The sequence below is a fragment of the Melopsittacus undulatus genome, chromosome 10 (genome assembly GCF_012275295.1).
Source record: "Melopsittacus undulatus isolate bMelUnd1 chromosome 10, bMelUnd1.mat.Z, whole genome shotgun sequence".
NCBI classification, from domain to species: domain Eukaryota; kingdom Metazoa; phylum Chordata; class Aves; order Psittaciformes; family Psittaculidae; genus Melopsittacus; species Melopsittacus undulatus.
The window spans coordinates 28,031,416-28,053,098 of NC_047536.1; the positions used below are offsets into that span (position 1 = coordinate 28,031,416).

Consider the following 21,683-nt stretch of genomic DNA (forward strand, 5'->3'; position numbering starts at 1 on the left):
ATAATACATTTTGTACCACTAAAAGCTGGCACTTAAATTCTGAAAAGTCTTCAGTTTTAGAGTGGATGACAGAAGCATTAGACTTTCCAGAACACTTGACCTAGGCTCAGCTATAATCTTGTATCTTAAACAGAAATCTGAATTTCACAAGAGCAGCTCTAATCTCTGGATTTAACCAAGCCTAGATCCAGAACCAGTGCAGAGCCTTTCCTGACTGCACATCCCAAACTGGTATTAATAACACAACTTGGGGGGGTTTGCTGCCTTTTTTTTCCCTGGAAGTACTGCTAACACCTACCAACAGCACCAGAATAAGCTGGTCTTCTTTGTGAAATTCAAATCTTCTGTCACAAAATGAGTCCCCTGTATCCCAACACCAAAAAGTGTCTCATGCTGGTGCTTATATTGTGAGCTGCACACAGCAGGAATGGCAAGATACCCCAGTGCCTGCAGAGGTGAAAATGACTTTTTTTTATTGCTGACTTCTACAGAGACAAAACTGAGGCTCAGACTTCTGCTCAGGGGAATTATTGTTTGTAGTATACAATCAGTGTAGTATACAACACTTGTATAGTGCTTCAACTGGCTCACATGCCTCAAATGAGCTACTTTGGACTGTTTTAAAACTGCCAGTGCACCAAAATCTGCCATGCAGTATGGATTTTTAATGCAGTCTGATAGTTTTGACAATTTAAAAGAATCCTCAGGACAGAAGTTGCCTGTCAGAAGTTCTTTGCTGCAGCTGAGTAAAAGAACAGATGAAATGTGTCTGCTGCTTTCACAGCATTCAAGCTTAGACATACCAAAAAAAGACCATTTAATTTTTCCTGATCCAACCTGTAAAGTGTAGGGGAAATTTAAAACAAACCAAGCCAAAAAGCCATTCAGAGAAAAAATCTCCAAATAGGTGACATACATAAACTTTTCTCTTGCTGGATTTTAACTAGAATATCAAACAACATTAAGGGCTTTTCAAATCAGAAGGTGCACTGATGTAGTTTAAAAATATTTCTGCTTATTTGGTGATTGTCCATAGCAACTGCTTATCAATAGTTCTCTGTGTGCAACTGAATGGCTGATCTTAAAGTTAACACACAGCAAATGCACTGGCAGCCTTCCTCCTGCAGCGTGTGATTGCAGTATGTAAGTTCATGATGTAGACTGAGTTTTATATTTTGCCACTGTTCCCCACTGATGATTAAACATCTTCCTCCTCTTTTTACTATACATCATAAATGTGTATAGCAGAGAAGAAAAATGTGGACTCACAGCAAAGGGTTTTCAGCATTCTAAAGGACCCAGGCAGGCAAAGCCCTGAGCCCCTGCACTGCTCTATCGAAGCTACTTTGCAGGATGCATCCATGAAACATGCGCTCTTTAACAGAAAGACAAGTTTTCCACTGCTCTTCTGTGCTCCTTAGGGCACTTGGCTATAAAGAGGGGGAGAGGACTTGTTATTTAATGGGCTATGAGCGCTTTACTCATGCTTGCAGTAGTTGTATTTCTTCCTCGTTTTTAATGCATAGATATTAATCTGTGTGTTTGTGTCAGTGCATATACATATACATATATATATAATATAACCATATATATCTATATGGATATATTATATACATATAATTATATATGAACACACATTTCCCTCCCCCCACAATTACAAACCTGGGGCATGATCCTGCAATTGGCTCCAGTTGGCCAGACATATGCAGGCACACAAAGCCAGCTACTGGATGGAGGGTTCATAAAATGTATATAATATAGACTACATTTTAGTGGTTTTATTTACAGCTACATGAGGTCAGGCTGTGCTACTCTATCTGCTTTTACATGCAACTGTTAGTTAAATAATACAGTTTTAACCAATTTTATATTTATTTCCAGAGAAAAGGGCTATCCTCACACATAGCGTTATGCATTGGTGTATCTTTTTAAAAAGAAAACTGTTATGTTAAAAGTATATAGCTAGGCTGAAGAACTTTGAAATATACAGTACTAAATTATTTCCTGTTCTTGCTGAGCAGTGGTTTTCCAGTATTAATATTTTGTTACTTAATACAACTTTCTTTCTGTAGAAGCATTAGCTTAACCTTGGAAGAGTTAATACCATTTTGTGAGTAATTTGTTCTCACTTTATCTGGAAGATAGCCATATTTGCACATGAGGAAACTGTCTTTCCTCAGTTATCTGAATGTTTCACCACAGTGCCTTCCTGCCATTGTACCAAAGGCCTCCAAATATATTCTCAACAGGGTGAACAACTTTAATGCATTTTCCATCAAAGTTATACCATGTGAAGTGCATGGGGCTCGTTGGAAATCAGAAGTTCATCTCTTTCTTTTTTTGTGTGTGTGTGTGTGCATTTTTTTTTACTTCCTTTTTTTTCATCAAAGCTTTGGCTGCAAATACAGGATGAGCTTCTATAAACTTCTGCATCAAGTATATGAATACATAGACAAAAATCATCATTCGTGATATGTAAACAGTCTGAGAGTGGAATGGGAGTGGACAGATACCAGGAAGATTTGGTTTTGTCAGTTATGAGTGTTGGAAGTACAGTTTGCCAGGAGAGTAATGGCTTGTGAAGATACTTGCAATGAAATATGAAGTCCCGGTTTTGTTTTTCTCCATGAGAATGAGCAAATGTCAGATCTGAACAGCAGCGATGGAATGAAAGTATCTAATGTATGTGTTTTTATTGGTAGAAAGAATGTAGAAGAGCCATGGTTTTTGCACTTGCTTTATTTGTATCCATGTAAATATGTATCACTTCCATTCTTCCTGTAGGAATACAGCATTTTCTGAATGTAGAATATTTCCAAAACCAGCACTATGTTATTCTCTATTGTATAAATGCTGCTGCTTAAGAACATATCTAAACCAGTTCTCAAATTAGCTAGCATGTTTTTTTTTGAAGTATATTTTTTAATCCATATCTTTACAAAAAAGTGTCTATGCTTTTTGTCTGACCAAATATGCAACACCTTTTTGGATTAAGGATAGTATTTATAAAGGATCAATTTTCATTTTCTGAGTGTATTTTCTATGCAATTGTTGTGGAATTGTTATTGTCCTAAAAAAAGATGTATTGGATAAATTTTCCAAAGACTTCAAAGACAGCTTTAAACACTTCAGAAATATGTTTCTAAATATTTCAGTCTGTCTTTTTCCCTGGCACTTACTTCCAATGCTACTTAATAGGGAACAATTATCTGCCAGATGGGATTCAAGAAAATGACTGTCTTAATTTCGTATCTTACATTGATTCAGTTCTTCATAAATTTTGCACCCCTTAAAATCTTCTCATGTTCCAGTTGATCTGCAATTGTGAGTGTATGTTACTTATATTACATATTGCACTAGGAAGGGATGCCAGAGTTGGGTTTATCCTGGGTGAATTGCAGCTTCTTCAGAATCAACTGTTTTCCTGATGGTTTACATTGCAGTGATTTCTTACCTGTAAATAAGGCATCTCTCTGCCATCACATGTGGAAAGTTAGAATTCTTTATTCATCTCAGTTCAGAATGAATAATTCACCTTTTTGAATGTTTGACATCTGTCTTGTTTAATGTCTGCTACTTTAGAACTGCAGTGGATGACAGCTGATAGCAGTCTGTCTAACAATCAGTCAGTATCTAATCTACCATGGGCTGTTTAAGATTTGTTTAGTCATTTATATTGTTCCTGGGGTACAAAAACCCTAAATTGGTACCTGGCCCACATCATAATAAATTTCAGATGAAGGTGCTGGTACATACATGGCTGCAAACGTGGTTATCTGGGGAACGGTTAGGCTTTTGAGTTTCTTTTTAATAACACTCATAAAATAGCAAATCTGCTGGGAAAATTCTAGAATGAGTGAGCCACAATAATGAATAATATATCTGTTTGTAATAGCTCAGAAATCCACAGATGTGGTGTTGGAATAATCAGTTATTTCAGGATAAACTGCCATCATTTTACTGATGCTTATCAGTACCTTACTACACAGGCAGCATGGTGAGACCTGGGACTAGACAATTAACGTACAGGCTGAATAATGGTGGACTAATTGGGACTTAACATATGTGTGTATGAGCCTGTGTAATTATAAAGTGATCCTCCCTCACTGAAATCCAAACCTCCTTGCTGAAGCCCTGCCCTGTACTGTCAGGTAAAGCCGTATGTTTATAGATACACAAGTGGGCAATTGTCACTCCAATCATCCTAACAGATGTCTTTGTAGTCAGTTTGTTCAAAAGCCTAAGTTTTAAGAATTGAAAAGGGATTTGTATCATTCACATTCCTACAACAACATTGTTAACCTCCAATGTAATGAGTTTTTGCTATCTGTAAAATATTTTTATATATTGCTTGTACTATGGTAGCTTAGCAATAAATGAAAGGATATATCATCTGCTGCATGAGTGTTTGGTCTGTTCTTACATACCTTTATCACCTTTGGTAAAGTAATATAAAGGGGTGACTCATCCAATGGATAGTTGTCCTCATCACCCTCCTAAATACTCACAGAAACATGCATAAGGATTTCAGAGTATTGAGTACTTTGTTAATGAGATGCCCAGTACCCTTCTGCATTAAGATTTTGCTCAGTTTCTGTAGATGAGATGATAGATTGATTCATACAGTGACAATTCTATGAACTTCATTTTCTCTTACCATTTGTTTTCACTCTATTTTTCCATTCCCACCAGCACCATCCCAATAAAAAAGCATTAAGCAACCCACATCAACAGTTTTGTCCTAAATACAGCTATAATTGCCATCTTTGTAAATGTCCTTCTTCATCAGTATGTGCTTTTTGGAGACTGGGGATGTACACCATTTAGTTTTCTGTTCATCTAAATCTTAATTCTTCATTTCTCTACTGGAGACACTAAAAGATACATTTTCCTACTGCTGTGCTGGAAGAATGCCCAGAGCCCATTATGTCTCAGTACGAGTCAAGTTTATACAGCATACAATTAAAGACATTTACCTTAACAAAATCAATATTATCCTTTGCATTTAAAAACAGAGAATTCAAACCATATTTGATGCATTTGTTGGACAGAGAGCAAGCGGTTTGCTTTGCTTATTCACAAAAGCTTTAGCAAGCGCCATGTGGAAGTTCTTAACTCCCAGTACACTGTACAAAGGCTGGGAAGCTCATAAACCAGACAGGCATCGCCAACAAAGAAGCTGTTACTGGCTAGGAGAGAAGATTTTATGATGAGCAAATACATGGCACACAGGTTTTGAGCTTTATTCAGCAACAGGAAAATTTAAGTAACCTAACCTGGAAATTCCACAGTTAAGGGCTGAGAACTTGAGCACCTGACCTGATACTATGGCTTTAATTTATACCTTGGGTCCAAATTAAAAGCCTACAACACTACCCCAGATTTTTGGCTTAACGGGAAATTTCCTGGATTTTGCAGACTTAACTCCCTCCTTTATATCCCTTCAGCACAGCTGACTTTTTTTCCCCTGATTACTTTTCAGGGTAGCAGCAAGGAAGAAAATTTCGTGTTTCTAATGAACATCTGGGTTTCGTATGAGAACTCACTTGCTCGCGTGCTCCATTGTGTAAATAGGCGATTTACAAGTTATTTTTTTCCCCCTTTCTCTTTAATACAAATGTAATTTACTCGAGTTAGGAAGCTGCCTTTCAGCTTCATACCAGATTCCCTTCTCAGTACATCATCACTGGCTTGCCCAGGTGGCCATGCTCAAATGGGCTGCTGCTAAGGGAGCTTTGAAGGGAAGGATGAGCCCCCACCCAGCACTGGCCTCATCCTCCCTATCCCTGCTCACAAACTGTGGACCATGTCCCCTTGTGAACATCACCTCATTGAACTAATGTTATAGAGAGGCTTAAATCATTTTTATTCATCATTTTAAAGAAGGCCACAGCTACCAAACAGAAGGACAAGACTGCTGACACAGCAAAAATGCTGAGATTGTAAGGCCTGAGGGAACAGGGAGGCTGGAGACGCTGGCAGGAGCTGCACTGGGTGAAGTGCAGGTTATCGCACGGGCTCACCCTTGATGGGCCAAGCTGAAGGATGTGGCCATGCTGCCATCGGTATCCTGAGGCCCGGCAGGGCTGATTTCCATCGATATGGAAGAATCCCAACTGCAGCACATAAGCACTGCTCAGCTCGATCACAGACTGCTTGCAGGACAGTGAAAGACCAAAGGAGATGGTTCTGGGCCCATGGAGTTGGCCAGCCAGGCCTTCAAACCTGGAAGGTGCTTAAACATTTAGGCTGTGCCTGTGCCAGCTCTGACCAAAGCTCCTGGAGCTGCTCCTCAGGCTGGGAGAAACATGGCCAGGTACAAGGAATCAGTCATGGAATCACAGAATCACAGCACGCCCAGGCTCAGGTCACTGCGGGGAGCAGCCTGTGCCCGGCATCCTGTTGGATGCTGCTGCCCAAACCAAGCCTTTTACCCCCTTCCGTCTCTTCCTCCCAGTGAGTCCCTTGGTTCCCATCCTGCAGAATGGGAAGAGGGTCTGGGGCTGGAGCTGGTTTGGGATACCAGATGTTGGCAGCTGCAGCTGAAGCCAGGGTCACCCGCCAGTGCTGTCTGTCATGGGGGACCCTGCAAGCAGGCAGTAAGTGGGAGCTGCCAGCAGGAGAATGGCAGCGGGGTGCAGGGGGAGCTGCTGCATGCGTGAGCTGTGCGTGCAAATGCAGATGGGGACACGCCAGTTCAAGGTGCAGAGCTGTTGCGGACCCCTCCTGAAGCAGACAGCCCTGGACACACGCTCCTGGCACCGTAACTTGTGCTGCCCTCGCAGCCTTTGCTGCATGTGGAGAGCAGGTTCTCCAACAGGCTCATGCGTGACAGGCCTGGCTTAAGGATGTGGCCACGCAGCAGTGTTCTGCTGCTGCAGGGAACCCCATGTTGGGCAGAGCTGAATTCCACCCCCATGAATGCATTCTAACTGCTGCACAGCACCACTGCTCAGCTCGCTCACTGACTGCTTGCAGGACAGTGAAAGACCAAAGGAGATGGTTCTGGGCCCATGGAGTTGGCCAGCCAGGCCTTCACCCATTTTATTGCCCATTTAAGCACCAAAGTGTGTCTCGGTCTTCGCAGGGGCAATGGAACGATTGCCCAATGTTTCAGTGATGCTGCAGCCCCTTCAGGCTCATCCCCATTCCCTGCTGCACAGCAGTTCCAGAGCGCTGGTGTGATGTTGCAGCCGCGTTACACCAGCCAGTTGCCCGTGCCAACAGAACAATGGAAACCTTCACCACTGAACCCCATGCTTCTGCCATGCTCCTGTTTTTGTCTGCCAATTTCTTCTGCCCTGTTCCCAGTCCTTTCCACCTACTCGCAGCCCTTTTCCTCTCTTCTCAGCCCTAAGCCCCTGCTCCCTATTCCTCGGTCCCCAAATCACTGTCAGCAAATGCAGCCCCAGAAGAAAACCACCCGTGTCCTGCTGGTGGCCGAGCTGAGCCCTTGCAGAGGCGAGGAGGCAAAGGACTGCCTTCGCAGAGTAAGGAGCCGGTGTTGCCGAGGCAGGCGTGGGGCCGGGTCTGTGCCCTGGCCCCGCAGGCAGGGAGCACGGCCACTCACCCCTGCCCTCTCTGCTCTCCCAGGTCCTCAAGCCATTACCGCCCCGCAAGGTGCTCAAGCGCAGCAGGAAGAGGATCCTCCGGCTGCAGGCGCCAGCCTGTCAGAGCTGGTGGGTGCTGCTGGACAAGGAGCCCCCGGCCTCGCGCCAGCTCCTGCTGGGGACGTGCCCGGGTCCCCAGCGCCCCACGCCTCTGCCTGGGCAGCCAGAGGGGACCGGGCTGCCCAGAGCCCTGTCCCACACCTGCGCTGCGCTGCTCTGGCCAGCACCAATGCACTCTGATGCTTGGCTTTTGCCATAGGCTATTCCAACACGTGCGGGAGCTGGAGGATCAGGCCACCAGCAGGACCCAGCTGGGGCTGGGTGAGGAACCCATGGAGGTGGACGTGGAAGGGGAGGAGGAGGAACTGATGGAGGTGGATGAGGAAGTGGAGGAAGTGATGGACACAAACTGAGCTGTGGTAAGGCAGCACGTGCCCCCCATCCACCTCTGGCACTCAGGCTGGGTCGGCTGCTGCCGTGTTGGTGCTGGGGCTGTGTGCGACGGCCTCGCTGCAGGGACACTGTGCACAGTGGCCTCATCATGGTGGCACAAGCATCACCACTGCGCTGCCCTGCGCTGCCTTTGGGACACGCGAGCCAAGTCAAACCACGTAGAGCCCGGCTCCCAGCCCCAGCTGAGGCTGAGCCCCACGGCAGATTCCTGCTCTCCCCAGTCTGTGGCAAACACAATGACCATCAGTAGCCTCACTGAAATGACCTTGTGCTGCTTCTTTCCAGGGCTGGAGGAGAGGGAAGTTTTCTTTAGCAGAGTTGCAGTTTTTATTGAAGATTGTTGTTGTTTAAGAAGATGGTTTTTCGTTAAGAGTTGTAGGCTTAGATAGAATAGGTGGAGGTTTAAGAATAAGAGTTGTACTTTTCGGTAGAATAGTTGTAGTTTTAAGTAGGGGAGTTGTATTTCTGAGAAGAACAGTTGTTCTTTGCTGTTTATTTTCTTTATTTTTTGTTGTTTTGTAAATACATTTCTTGACCTTTTTCTGACCCAGTCTCTCTTTGTATTCACTCTGATCACAGGCGGCTTTGGCAGACAAGTGGTTTCCACTTGCTCTGAGCTCCCAGGCCTGGAGGAGGCATGGGGCTCGTGCTGGCTGCTGGGGCACTCCAACTGTCCTCCTGTGGGCTCCCTGCCCTGGCAGGGCGGCTCTTTCAGGCTCTCTGCAGCTGTGGACAGGGCTGGACACGGGCAAGGTACCAAAGGTCTGGGTGCGCACTCTGACCCCTCAGTGGCTGCAGGGCATCTGGTCTGGTGCACAGGCCCACAGCCTCTGGCTGTGCCTGTGCCAGCTCTGACCAAAGCTCCTGGAGCTGCTCCTCAGGCTGGGAGAAACATGGCCAGGTACAAGGAATCAGTCATGGAATCACAGGATCACAGCACGCCCAGGCTCAGGTCACTGCGGGGAGCAGCCTGTGCCCGGCATCCTGTTGGATGCTGCTGCCCAAACCAAGCCTTTTACCCCCTTCCGTCTCTTCCTCCCAGTGAGTCCCTTGGTTCCCATCCTGCAGAATGGGAAGAGGGTCTGGGGCTGGAGCTGGTTTGGGATACCAGATGTTGGCAGCTGCAGCTGAAGCCAGGGTCACCCGCCAGTGCTGTCTGTCATGGGGGACCCTGCAAGCAGGCAGTAAGTGGGAGCTGCCAGCAGGAGAATGGCAGCGGGGTGCAGGGGGAGCTGCTGCATGCGTGAGCTGTGCGTGCAAATGCAGATGGGGACACGCCAGTTCAAGGTGCAGAGCTGTTGCGGACCCCTCCTGAAGCAGACAGCCCTGGACACACGCTCCTGGCACCGTAACTTGTGCTGCCCTCGCAGCCTTTGCTGCATGTGGAGAGCAGGTTCTCCAACAGGCTCATGCGTGACAGGCCTGGCTTAAGGATGTGGCCACGCAGCAGTGTTCTGCTGCTGCAGGGAACCCCATGTTGGGCAGAGCTGAATTCCACCCCCATGAATGCATTCTAACTGCTGCACAGCACCACTGCTCAGCTCGCTCACTGACTGCTTGCAGGACAGTGAAAGACCAAAGGAGATGGTTCTGGGCCCATGGAGTTGGCCAGCCAGGCCTTCACCCATTTTATTGCCCATTTAAGCACCAAAGTGTGTCTCGGTCTTCGCAGGGGCAATGGAACGATTGCCCAATGTTTCAGTGATGCTGCAGCCCCTTCAGGCTCATCCCCATTCCCTGCTGCACAGCAGTTCCAGAGCGCTGGTGTGATGTTGCAGCCGCGTTACACCAGCCAGTTGCCCGTGCCAACAGAACAATGGAAACCTTCACCACTGAACCCCATGCTTCTGCCATGCTCCTGTTTTTGTCTGCCAATTTCTTCTGCCCTGTTCCCAGTCCTTTCCACCTACTCGCAGCCCTTTTCCTCTCTTCTCAGCCCTAAGCCCCTGCTCCCTATTCCTCGGTCCCCAAATCACTGTCAGCAAATGCAGCCCCAGAAGAAAACCACCCGTGTCCTGCTGGTGGCCGAGCTGAGCCCTTGCAGAGGCGAGGAGGCAAAGGACTGCCTTCGCAGAGTAAGGAGCCGGTGTTGCCGAGGCAGGCGTGGGGCCGGGTCTGTGCCCTGGCCCCGCAGGCAGGGAGCACGGCCACTCACCCCTGCCCTCTCTGCTCTCCCAGGTCCTCAAGCCATTACCGCCCCGCAAGGTGCTCAAGCGCAGCAGGAAGAGGATCCTCCGGCTGCAGGCGCCAGCCTGTCAGAGCTGGTGGGTGCTGCTGGACAAGGAGCCCCCGGCCTCGCGCCAGCTCCTGCTGGGGACGTGCCCGGGTCCCCAGCGCCCCACGCCTCTGCCTGGGCAGCCAGAGGGGACCGGGCTGCCCAGAGCCCTGTCCCACACCTGCGCTGCGCTGCTCTGGCCAGCACCAATGCACTCTGATGCTTGGCTTTTGCCATAGGCTATTCCAACACGTGCGGGAGCTGGAGGATCAGGCCACCAGCAGGACCCAGCTGGGGCTGGGTGAGGAACCCATGGAGGTGGACGTGGAAGGGGAGGAGGAGGAACTGATGGAGGTGGATGAGGAAGTGGAGGAAGTGATGGACACAAACTGAGCTGTGGTAAGGCAGCACGTGCCCCCCATCCACCTCTGGCACTCAGGCTGGGTCGGCTGCTGCCGTGTTGGTGCTGGGGCTGTGTGCGACGGCCTCGCTGCAGGGACACTGTGCACAGTGGCCTCATCATGGTGGCACAAGCATCACCACTGCGCTGCCCTGCGCTGCCTTTGGGACACGCGAGCCAAGTCAAACCACGTAGAGCCCGGCTCCCAGCCCCAGCTGAGGCTGAGCCCCACGGCAGATTCCTGCTCTCCCCAGTCTGTGGCAAACACAATGACCATCAGTAGCCTCACTGAAATGACCTTGTGCTGCTTCTTTCCAGGGCTGGAGGAGAGGGAAGTTTTCTTTAGCAGAGTTGCAGTTTTTATTGAAGATTGTTGTTGTTTAAGAAGATGGTTTTTCGTTAAGAGTTGTAGGCTTAGATAGAATAGGTGGAGGTTTAAGAATAAGAGTTGTACTTTTCGGTAGAATAGTTGTAGTTTTAAGTAGGGGAGTTGTATTTCTGAGAAGAACAGTTGTTCTTTGCTGTTTATTTTCTTTATTTTTTGTTGTTTTGTAAATACATTTCTTGACCTTTTTCTGACCCAGTCTCTCTTTGTATTCACTCTGATCACAGGCGGCTTTGGCAGACAAGTGGTTTCCACTTGCTCTGAGCTCCCAGGCCTGGAGGAGGCATGGGGCTCGTGCTGGCTGCTGGGGCACTCCAACTGTCCTCCTGTGGGCTCCCTGCCCTGGCAGGGCGGCTCTTTCAGGCTCTCTGCAGCTGTGGACAGGGCTGGACACGGGCAAGGTACCAAAGGTCTGGGTGCGCACTCTGACCCCTCAGTGGCTGCAGGGCATCTGGTCTGGTGCACAGGCCCACAGCCTCTGGCTGTGCCTGTGCCAGCTCTGACCAAAGCTCCTGGAGCTGCTCCTCAGGCTGGGAGAAACATGGCCAGGTACAAGGAATCAGTCATGGAATCACAGGATCACAGCACGCCCAGGCTCAGGTCACTGCGGGGAGCAGCCTGTGCCCGGCATCCTGTTGGATGCTGCTGCCCAAACCAAGCCTTTTACCCCCTTCCGTCTCTTCCTCCCAGTGAGTCCCTTGGTTCCCATCCTGCAGAATGGGAAGAGGGTCTGGGGCTGGAGCTGGTTTGGGATACCAGATGTTGGCAGCTGCAGCTGAAGCCAGGGTCACCCGCCAGTGCTGTCTGTCATGGGGGACCCTGCAAGCAGGCAGTAAGTGGGAGCTGCCAGCAGGAGAATGGCAGCGGGGTGCAGGGGGAGCTGCTGCGTGCGTGAGCTGTGCGTGCAAATGCAGATGGGGACACGCCAGTTCAAGGTGCGGAGCTGTTGTGGACCCCTCCTGAAGCAGACAGCCCTGGACACACGCTCCTGGCACCATACCTTGTGCTACCCTCGCAGCCTTTGCTGCATGTGGAGAGCAGGTTCTCCAACAGGCTCATGCGTGATGGGCCCGGCTTAGGGATGTGGCCACGCAGCAGTGTTCTGCTGCTGCAGGCAACCCGATGTTGGGCAGAGCTGAATTCCACCCCCATGAATGCATTCTAACTGCTGCACAGCACCACTGCTCAGCTCGCTCACTGACTGCTTGCAGGACAGTAAAGACCAAAGGAGATGGTTCTGGGCCCATGGAGTTGGCCAGCCAGGCCTTCACCCATTTTATTGCCCATTTAAGCACCAAAGTGTGTCTCGGTCTTCGCAGGGGCAATGGAACGATTGCCCAATGTTTCAGTGATGCTGCAGCCCCTTCAGGCTCATCCCCATTCCCTGCTGCACAGCAGTTCCAGAGCGCTGGTGTGATGTTGCAGCCGCGTTACACCAGCCAGTTGCCCGTGCCAACAGAACAATGGAAACCTTCACCACTGAACCCCATGCTTCTGCCATGCTCCTGTTTTTGTCTGCCAATTTCTTCTGCCCTGTTCCCAGTCCTTTCCACCTACTCACAGCCCTTTTCCTCTCTTCTCAGCCCTAAGCCCCTGCTCCCTACTCCTCGTTCCCCAAATCACTGTCAGCAAATGCAGCCCCAGAAGAAAACCACCCGTGTCCTGCTGGTGGCCGAGCTGAGCCCTTGCGGAGGCGAGGAGGCAAAGGACTGCCTTCGCAGAGTAAGGAGCCGGTGTTGCCGAGGCAGGCGTGGGGCCGGGTCTGTGCCCTGGCCCCGCAGGCAGGGAGCATGGCCACTCACCCCTGCCCTCTCTGCTCTCCCAGGTCCTCAAGCCATTACCGCCCCGCAAGGTGCTCAAGCGCAGCAGGAAGAGGATCCTCTGGCTGCAGGCGCCAGCCTGTCAGAGCTGGTGGGTGCTGCTGGACAAGGAGCCCCCGGCCTCGCACCAGCTCCTGCTGGGGACGTGCCCGGGTCCCCAGCGCCCCACGCCTCTGCCCGGGCAGCCAGAGGGGACCGGGCTGCCCAGAGCCCTGTCCCACACCTGCGCTGCACTGCTCTGGCCAGCACCAATGCACTCTGATGCTTGGCTTTTGCCATAGGCTATTCCAACACGTGCGGGAGCTGGAGGATCAGGCCACCAGCAGGACCCAGCTGGGGCTGGGTGACGAACCCATGGAGGTGGACGTGGCAGTGGAGGAGGAAGAACTGATGGAGGTGGATGAGGAAGTGGAGGAAGTGATGGACACAAACTGAGCTGTGGTAAGGCAGCACGTGCCCCCCATCCACCTCTGGCACTCAGGCTGGGTCGGCTGCTGCCGTGTTGGTGCTGGGGCTGTGTGCGACGGCCTCGCTGCAGGGACACTGTGCACAGTGGCCTCATCATGGTGGCACAAGCATCACCACTGCGCTGCCCTGCGCTGCCTTTGGGACACGCGAGCCAAGTCAAACCACGTAGAGCCCGGCTCCCAGCCCCAGCTGAGGCTGAGCCCCACGGCAGATTCCTGCTCTCCCCAGTCTGTGGCAAACACAATGACCATCAGTAGCCTCACTGAAATGACCTTGTGCTGCTTCTTTCCAGGGCTGGAGGAGAGGGAAGTTTTCTTTAGCAGAGTTGCAGTTTTTATTGAAGATTGTTGTTGTTTAAGAAGATGGTTTTTCGTTAAGAGTTGTAGGCTTAGATAGAATAGGTGGAGGTTTAAGAATAAGAGTTGTACTTTTCGGTAGAATAGTTGTAGTTTTAAGTAGGGGAGTTGTATTTCTGAGAAGAACAGTTGTTCTTTGCTGTTTATTTTCTTTATTTTTTGTTGTTTTGTAAATACATTTCTTGACCTTTTTCTGACCCAGTCTCTCTTTGTATTCACTCTGATCACAGGCGGCTTTGGCAGACAAGTGGTTTCCACTTGCTCTGAGCTCCCAGGCCTGGAGGAGGCATGGGGCTCGTGCTGGCTGCTGGGGCACTCCAACTGTCCTCCTGTGGGCTCCCTGCCCTGGCAGGGCGGCTCTTTCAGGCTCTCTGCAGCTGTGGACAGGGCTGGACACGGGCAAGGGACCAAAGGTCTGGGTGCGCACTCTGACCCCTCAGTGGCTGCAGGGCATCTGGTCTGGTGCACAGGCCCACAGCCTCTGGCTGTGCCTGTGCCAGCTCTGACCAAAGCTCCTGGAGCTGCTCCTCAGGCTGGGAGAAACATGGCCAGGTACAAGGAATCAGTCATGGAATCACAGGATCACAGCACGCCCAGGCTCAGGTCACTGCGGGGAGCAGCCTGTGCCCGGCATCCTGTTGGATGCTGCTGCCCAAACCAAGCCTTTTACCCCCTTCCGTCTCTTCCTCCCAGTGAGTCCCTTGGTTCCCATCCTGCAGAATGGGAAGAGGGTCTGGGGCTGGAGCTGGTTTGGGATACCAGATGTTGGCAGCTGCAGCTGAAGCCAGGGTCACCCGCCAGTGCTGTCTGTCATGGGGGACCCTGCAAGCAGGCAGTAAGTGGGAGCTGCCAGCAGGAGAATGGCAGCGGGGTGCAGGGGGAGCTGCTGCGTGCGTGAGCTGTGCGTGCAAATGCAGATGGGGACACACCAGTTCAAGGTGCGGAGCTGTTGTGGACCCCTCCTGAAGCAGACAGCCCTGGACACACGCTCCTGGCACCATACCTTGTGCTACCCTCGCAGCCTTTGCTGCATGTGGAGAGCAGGTTCTCCAACAGGCTCATGCGTGATGGGCCCGGCTTAGGGATGTGGCCACGCAGCAGTGTTCTGCTGCTGCAGGCAACCCGATGTTGGGCAGAGCTGAATTCCACCCCCATGAATGCATTCTAACTGCTGCACAGCACCACTGCTCAGCTCGCTCACTGACTGCTTGCAGGACAGTAAAGACCAAAGGAGATGGTTCTGGGCCCATGGAGTTGGCCAGCCAGGCCTTCACCCATTTTATTGCCCATTTAAGCACCAAAGTGTGTCTCGGTCTTCGCAGGGGCAATGGAACGATTGCCCAATGTTTCAGTGATGCTGCAGCCCCTTCAGGCTCATCCCCATTCCCTGCTGCACAGCAGTTCCAGAGCGCTGGTGTGATGTTGCAGCCGCGTTACACCAGCCAGTTGCCCGTGCCAACAGAACAATGGAAACCTTCACCACTGAACCCCATGCTTCTGCCATGCTCCTGTTTTTGTCTGCCAATTTCTTCTGCCCTGTTCCCAGTCCTTTCCACCTACTCACAGCCCTTTTCCTCTCTTCTCAGCCCTAAGCCCCTGCTCCCTACTCCTCGTTCCCCAAATCACTGTCAGCAAATGCAGCCCCAGAAGAAAACCACCCGTGTCCTGCTGGTGGCCGAGCTGAGCCCTTGCGGAGGCGAGGAGGCAAAGGACTGCCTTCGCAGAGTAAGGAGCCGGTGTTGCCGAGGCAGGCGTGGGGCCGGGTCTGTGCCCTGGCCCCGCAGGCAGGGAGCATGGCCACTCACCCCTGCCCTCTCTGCTCTCCCAGGTCCTCAAGCCATTACCGCCCCGCAAGGTGCTCAAGCGCAGCAGGAAGAGGATCCTCTGGCTGCAGGCGCCAGCCTGTCAGAGCTGGTGGGTGCTGCTGGACAAGGAGCCCCCGGCCTCGCACCAGCTCCTGCTGGGGACGTGCCCGGGTCCCCAGCGCCCCACGCCTCTGCCCGGGCAGCCAGAGGGGACCGGGCTGCCCAGAGCCCTGTCCCACACCTGCGCTGCACTGCTCTGGCCAGCACCAATGCACTCTGATGCTTGGCTTTTGCCATAGGCTATTCCAACACGTGCGGGAGCTGGAGGATCAGGCCACCAGCAGGACCCAGCTGGGGCTGGGTGACGAACCCATGGAGGTGGACGTGGCAGTGGAGGAGGAAGAACTGATGGAGGTGGATGAGGAAGTGGAGGAAGTGATGGACACAAACTGAGCTGTGGTAAGGCAGCACGTGCCCCCCATCCACCTCTGGCACTCAGGCTGGGTCGGCTGCTGCCGTGTTGGTGCTGGGGCTGTGTGCGACGGCCTCGCTGCAGGGACACTGTGCACAGTGGCCTCATCATGGTGGCACAAGCATCACCACTGCGCTGCCCTGCGCTGCCTTTGGGACACGCGAGCCAAGTCAAACCACGTAGAGCCCGGCTCCCAGCCCCAGCTGAGGCTGAGCCCCACGGCAGATTCCTGCTCTCCCCAGTCTGTGGCAAACACAATGACCATCAGTAGCCTCACTGAAATGACCTTGTGCTGCTTCTTTCCAGGGCTGGAGGAGAGGGAAGTTTTCTTTAGCAGAGTTGCAGTTTTTATTGAAGATTGTTGTTGTTTAAGAAGATGGTTTTTCGTTAAGAGTTGTAGGCTTAGATAGAATAGGTGGAGGTTTAAGAATAAGAGTTGTACTTTTCGGTAGAATAGTTGTAGTTTTAAGTAGGGGAGTTGTATTTCTGAGAAGAACAGTTGTTCTTTGCTGTTTATTTTCTTTATTTTTTGTTGTTTTGTAAATACATTTCTTGACCTTTTTCTGACCCAGTCTCTCTTTGTATTCACTCTGATCACAGGCGGCTTTGGCAGACAAGTGGTTTCCACTTGCTCTGAGCTCCCAGGCCTGGAGGAGGCATGGGGCTCGTGCTGGCTGCTGGGGCACTCCAACTGTCCTCCTGTGGGCTCCCTGCCCTGGCAGGGCGGCTCTTTCAGGCTCTCTGCAGCTGTGGACAGGGCTGGACACGGGCAAGGTACCAAAGGTCTGGGTGCGCACTCTGACCCCTCAGTGGCTGCAGGGCATCTGGTCTGGTGCACAGGCCCACAGCCTCTGGCTGTGCCTGTGCCAGCTCTGACCAAAGCTCCTGGAGCTGCTCCTCAGGCTGGGAGAAACATGGCCAGGTACAAGGAATCAGTCATGGAATCACAGGATCACAGCACGCCCAGGCTCAGGTCACTGCGGGGAGCAGCCTGTGCCCGGCATCCTGTTGGATGCTGCTGCCCAAACCAAGCCTTTTACCCCCTTCCGTCTCTTCCTCCCAGTGAGTCCCTTGGTTCCCATCCTGCAGAATGGGAAGAGGGTCTGGGGCTGGAGCTGGTTTGGGATACCAGATGTTGGCAGCTGCAGCTGAAGCCAGGGTCACCCGCCAGTGCTGTCTGTCATGGGGGACCCTGCAAGCAGGCAGTAAGTGGGAGCTGCCAGCAGGAGAATGGCAGCGGGGTGCAGGGGGAGCTGCTGCGTGCGTGAGCTGTGCGTGCAAATGCAGATGGGGACACGCCAGTTCAAGGTGCGGAGCTGTTGTGGACCCCTCCTGAAGCAGACAGCCCTGGACACACGCTCCTGGCACCATACCTTGTGCTACCCTCGCAGCCTTTGCTGCATGTGGAGAGCAGGTTCTCCAACAGGCTCATGCGTGATGGGCCCGGCTTAGGGATGTGGCCACGCAGCAGTGTTCTGCTGCTGCAGGCAACCCGATGTTGGGCAGAGCTGAATTCCACCCCCATGAATGCATTCTAACTGCTGCACAGCACCACTGCTCAGCTCGCTCACTGACTGCTTGCAGGACAGTAAAGACCAAAGGAGATGGTTCTGGGCCCATGGAGTTGGCCAGCCAGGCCTTCACCCATTTTATTGCCCATTTAAGCACCAAAGTGTGTCTCGGTCTTCGCAGGGGCAATGGAACGATTGCCCAATGTTTCAGTGATGCTGCAGCCCCTTCAGGCTCATCCCCATTCCCTGCTGCACAGCAGTTCCAGAGCGCTGGTGTGATGTTGCAGCCGCGTTACACCAGCCAGTTGCCCGTGCCAACAGAACAATGGAAACCTTCACCACTGAACCCCATGCTTCTGCCATGCTCCTGTTTTTGTCTGCCAATTTCTTCTGCCCTGTTCCCAGTCCTTTCCACCTACTCACAGCCCTTTTCCTCTCTTCTCAGCCCTAAGCCCCTGCTCCCTACTCCTCGTTCCCCAAATCACTGTCAGCAAATGCAGCCCCAGAAGAAAACCACCCGTGTCCTGCTGGTGGCCGAGCTGAGCCCTTGCGGAGGCGAGGAGGCAAAGGACTGCCTTCGCAGAGTAAGGAGCCGGTGTTGCCGAGGCAGGCGTGGGGCCGGGTCTGTGCCCTGGCCCCGCAGGCAGGGAGCATGGCCACTCACCCCTGCCCTCTCTGCTCTCCCAGGTCCTCAAGCCATTACCGCCCCGCAAGGTGCTCAAGCGCAGCAGGAAGAGGATCCTCTGGCTGCAGGCGCCAGCCTGTCAGAGCTGGTGGGTGCTGCTGGACAAGGAGCCCCCGGCCTCGCACCAGCTCCTGCTGGGGACGTGCCCGGGTCCCCAGCGCCCCACGCCTCTGCCCGGGCAGCCAGAGGGGACCGGGCTGCCCAGAGCCCTGTCCCACACCTGCGCTGCACTGCTCTGGCCAGCACCAATGCACTCTGATGCTTGGCTTTTTGCCATAGGCTATTCCAACACGTGCGGGAGCTGGAGGATCAGGCCACCAGCAGGACCCAGCTGGGGCTGGGTGACGAACCCATGGAGGTGGACGTGGCAGTGGAGGAGGAAGAACTGATGGAGGTGGATGAGGAAGTGGAGGAAGTGATGGACACAAACTGAGCTGTGGTAAGGCAGCACGTGCCCCCCATCCACCTCTGGCACTCAGGCTGGGTCGGCTGCTGCCGTGTTGGTGCTGGGGCTGTGTGCGACGGCCTCGCTGCAGGGACACTGTGCACAGTGGCCTCATCATGGTGGCACAAGCATCACCACTGCGCTGCCCTGCGCTGCCTTTGGGACACGCGAGCCAAGTCAAACCACGTAGAGCCCGGCTCCCAGCCCCAGCTGAGGCTGAGCCCCACGGCAGATTCCTGCTCTCCCCAGTCTGTGGCAAACACAATGACCATCAGTAGCCTCACTGAAATGACCTTGTGCTGCTTCTTTCCAGGGCTGGAGGAGAGGGAAGTTTTCTTTAGCAGAGTTGCAGTTTTTATTGAAGATTGTTGTTGTTTAAGAAGATGGTTTTTCGTTAAGAGTTGTAGGCTTAGATAGAATAGGTGGAGGTTTAAGAATAAGAGTTGTACTTTTCGGTAGAATAGTTGTAGTTTTAAGTAGGGGAGTTGTATTTCTGAGAAGAACAGTTGTTCTTTGCTGTTTATTTTCTTTATTTTTTGTTGTTTTGTAAATACATTTCTTGACCTTTTTCTGACCCAGTCTCTCTTTGTATTCACTCTGATCACAGGCGGCTTTGGCAGACAAGTGGTTTCCACTTGCTCTGAGCTCCCAGGCCTGGAGGAGGCATGGGGCTCGTGCTGGCTGCTGGGGCACTCCAACTGTCCTCCTGTGGGCTCCCTGCCCTGGCAGGGCGGCTCTTTCAGGCTCTCTGCAGCTGTGGACAGGGCTGGACACGGGCAAGGGACCAAAGGTCTGGGTGCGCACTCTGACCCCTCAGTGGCTGCAGGGCATCTGGTCTGGTGCACAGGCCCACAGCCTCTGGCTGTGCCTGTGCCAGCTCTGACCAAAGCTCCTGGAGCTGCTCCTCAGGCTGGGAGAAACATGGCCAGGTACAAGGAATCAGTCATGGAATCACAGGATCACAGCACGCCCAGGCTCAGGTCACTGCGGGGAGCAGCCTGTGCCCGGCATCCTGTTGGATGCTGCTGCCCAAACCAAGCCTTTTACCCCCTTCCGTCTCTTCCTCCCAGTGAGTCCCTTGGTTCCCATCCTGCAGAATGGGAAGAGGGTCTGGGGCTGGAGCTGGTTTGGGATACCAGATGTTGGCAGCTGCAGCTGAAGCCAGGGTCACCCGCCAGTGCTGTCTGTCATGGGGGACCCTGCAAGCAGGCAGTAAGTGGGAGCTGCCAGCAGGAGAATGGCAGCGGGGTGCAGGGGGAGCTGCTGCGTGCGTGAGCTGTGCGTGCAAATGCAGATGGGGACACGCCAGTTCAAGGTGCGGAGCTGTTGTGGACCCCTCCTGAAGCAGACAGCCCTGGACACACGCTCCTGGCACCATACCTTGTGCTACCCTCGCAGCCTTTGCTGCATGTGGAGAGCAGGTTCTCCAACAGGCTCATGCGTGATGGGCCCGGCTTAGGGATGTGGCCACGCAGCAGTGTTCTGCTGCTGCAGGCAACCCGATGTTGGGCAGAGCTGAATTCCACCCCCATGAATGCATTCTAACTGCTGCACAGCACCACTGCTCAGCTCGCTCACTGACTGCTTGCAGGACAGTAAAGACCAAAGGAGATGGTTCTGGGCCCATGGAGTTGGCCAGCCAGGCCTTCACCCATTTTATTGCCCATTTAAGCACCAAAGTGTGTCTCGGTCTTCGCAGGGGCAATGGAACGATTGCCCAATGTTTCAGTGATGCTGCAGCCCCTTCAGGCTCATCCCCATTCCCTGCTGCACAGCAGTTCCAGAGCGCTGGTGTGATGTTGCAGCCGCGTTACACCAGCCAGTTGCCCGTGCCAACAGAACAATGGAAACCTTCACCACTGAACCCCATGCTTCTGCCATGCTCCTGTTTTTGTCTGCCAATTTCTTCTGCCCTGTTCCCAGTCCTTTCCACCTACTCACAGCCCTTTTCCTCTCTTCTCAGCCCTAAGCCCCTGCTCCCTACTCCTCGTTCCCCAAATCACTGTCAGCAAATGCAGCCCCAGAAGAAAACCACCCGTGTCCTGCTGGTGGCCGAGCTGAGCCCTTGCGGAGGCGAGGAGGCAAAGGACTGCCTTCGCAGAGTAAGGAGCCGGTGTTGCCGAGGCAGGCGTGGGGCCGGGTCTGTGCCCTGGCCCCGCAGGCAGGGAGCATGGCCACTCACCCCTGCCCTCTCTGCTCTCCCAGGTCCTCAAGCCATTACCGCCCCGCAAGGTGCTCAAGCGCAGCAGGAAGAGGATCCTCTGGCTGCAGGCGCCAGCCTGTCAGAGCTGGTGGGTGCTGCTGGACAAGGAGCCCCCGGCCTCGCACCAGCTCCTGCTGGGGACGTGCCCGGGTCCCCAGCGCCCCACGCCTCTGCCCGGGCAGCCAGAGGGGACCGGGCTGCCCAGAGCCCTGTCCCACACCTGCGCTGCACTGCTCTGGCCAGCACCAATGCACTCTGATGCTTGGCTTTTGCCATAGGCTATTCCAACACGTGCGGGAGCTGGAGGATCAGGCCACCAGCAGGACCCAGCTGGGGCTGGGTGACGAACCCATGGAGGTGGACGTGGCAGTGGAGGAGGAAGAACTGATGGAGGTGGATGAGGAAGTGGAGGAAGTGATGGACACAAACTGAGCTGTGGTAAGGCAGCACGTGCCCCCCATCCACCTCTGGCACTCAGGCTGGGTCGGCTGCTGCCGTGTTGGTGCTGGGGCTGTGTGCGACGGCCTCGCTGCAGGGACACTGTGCACAGTGGCCTCATCATGGTGGCACAAGCATCACCACTGCGCTGCCCTGCGCTGCCTTTGGGACACGCGAGCCAAGTCAAACCACGTAGAGCCCGGCTCCCAGCCCCAGCTGAGGCTGAGCCCCACGGCAGATTCCTGCTCTCCCCAGTCTGTGGCAAACACAATGACCATCAGTAGCCTCACTGAAATGACCTTGTGCTGCTTCTTTCCAGGGCTGGAGGAGAGGGAAGTTTTCTTTAGCAGAGTTGCAGTTTTTATTGAAGATTGTTGTTGTTTAAGAAGATGGTTTTTCGTTAAGAGTTGTAGGCTT

The 21,683-nt window shown here is 52.8% G+C and overlaps 1 protein-coding gene across 1 annotated transcript in view; it reads left to right on the forward strand.

Annotated features, from left to right (window-relative positions):
* Positions 1-8,023, forward strand: part of NFATC2 (nuclear factor of activated T cells 2) — a 94,800-nt gene extending 86,777 nt beyond the window's left edge. Inside the window, exons 10-12 of the mRNA XM_034066996.1 lie at positions 7,312-7,490; positions 7,594-7,679; positions 7,870-8,023. Coding sequence (XP_033922887.1) covers positions 7,312-7,490; positions 7,594-7,679; positions 7,870-8,023 — 419 coding nt within the window. The remainder of the gene's footprint in view (positions 1-7,311; positions 7,491-7,593; positions 7,680-7,869) is intronic.
* Positions 8,024-21,683: the final 13,660 nt, after the last annotated feature.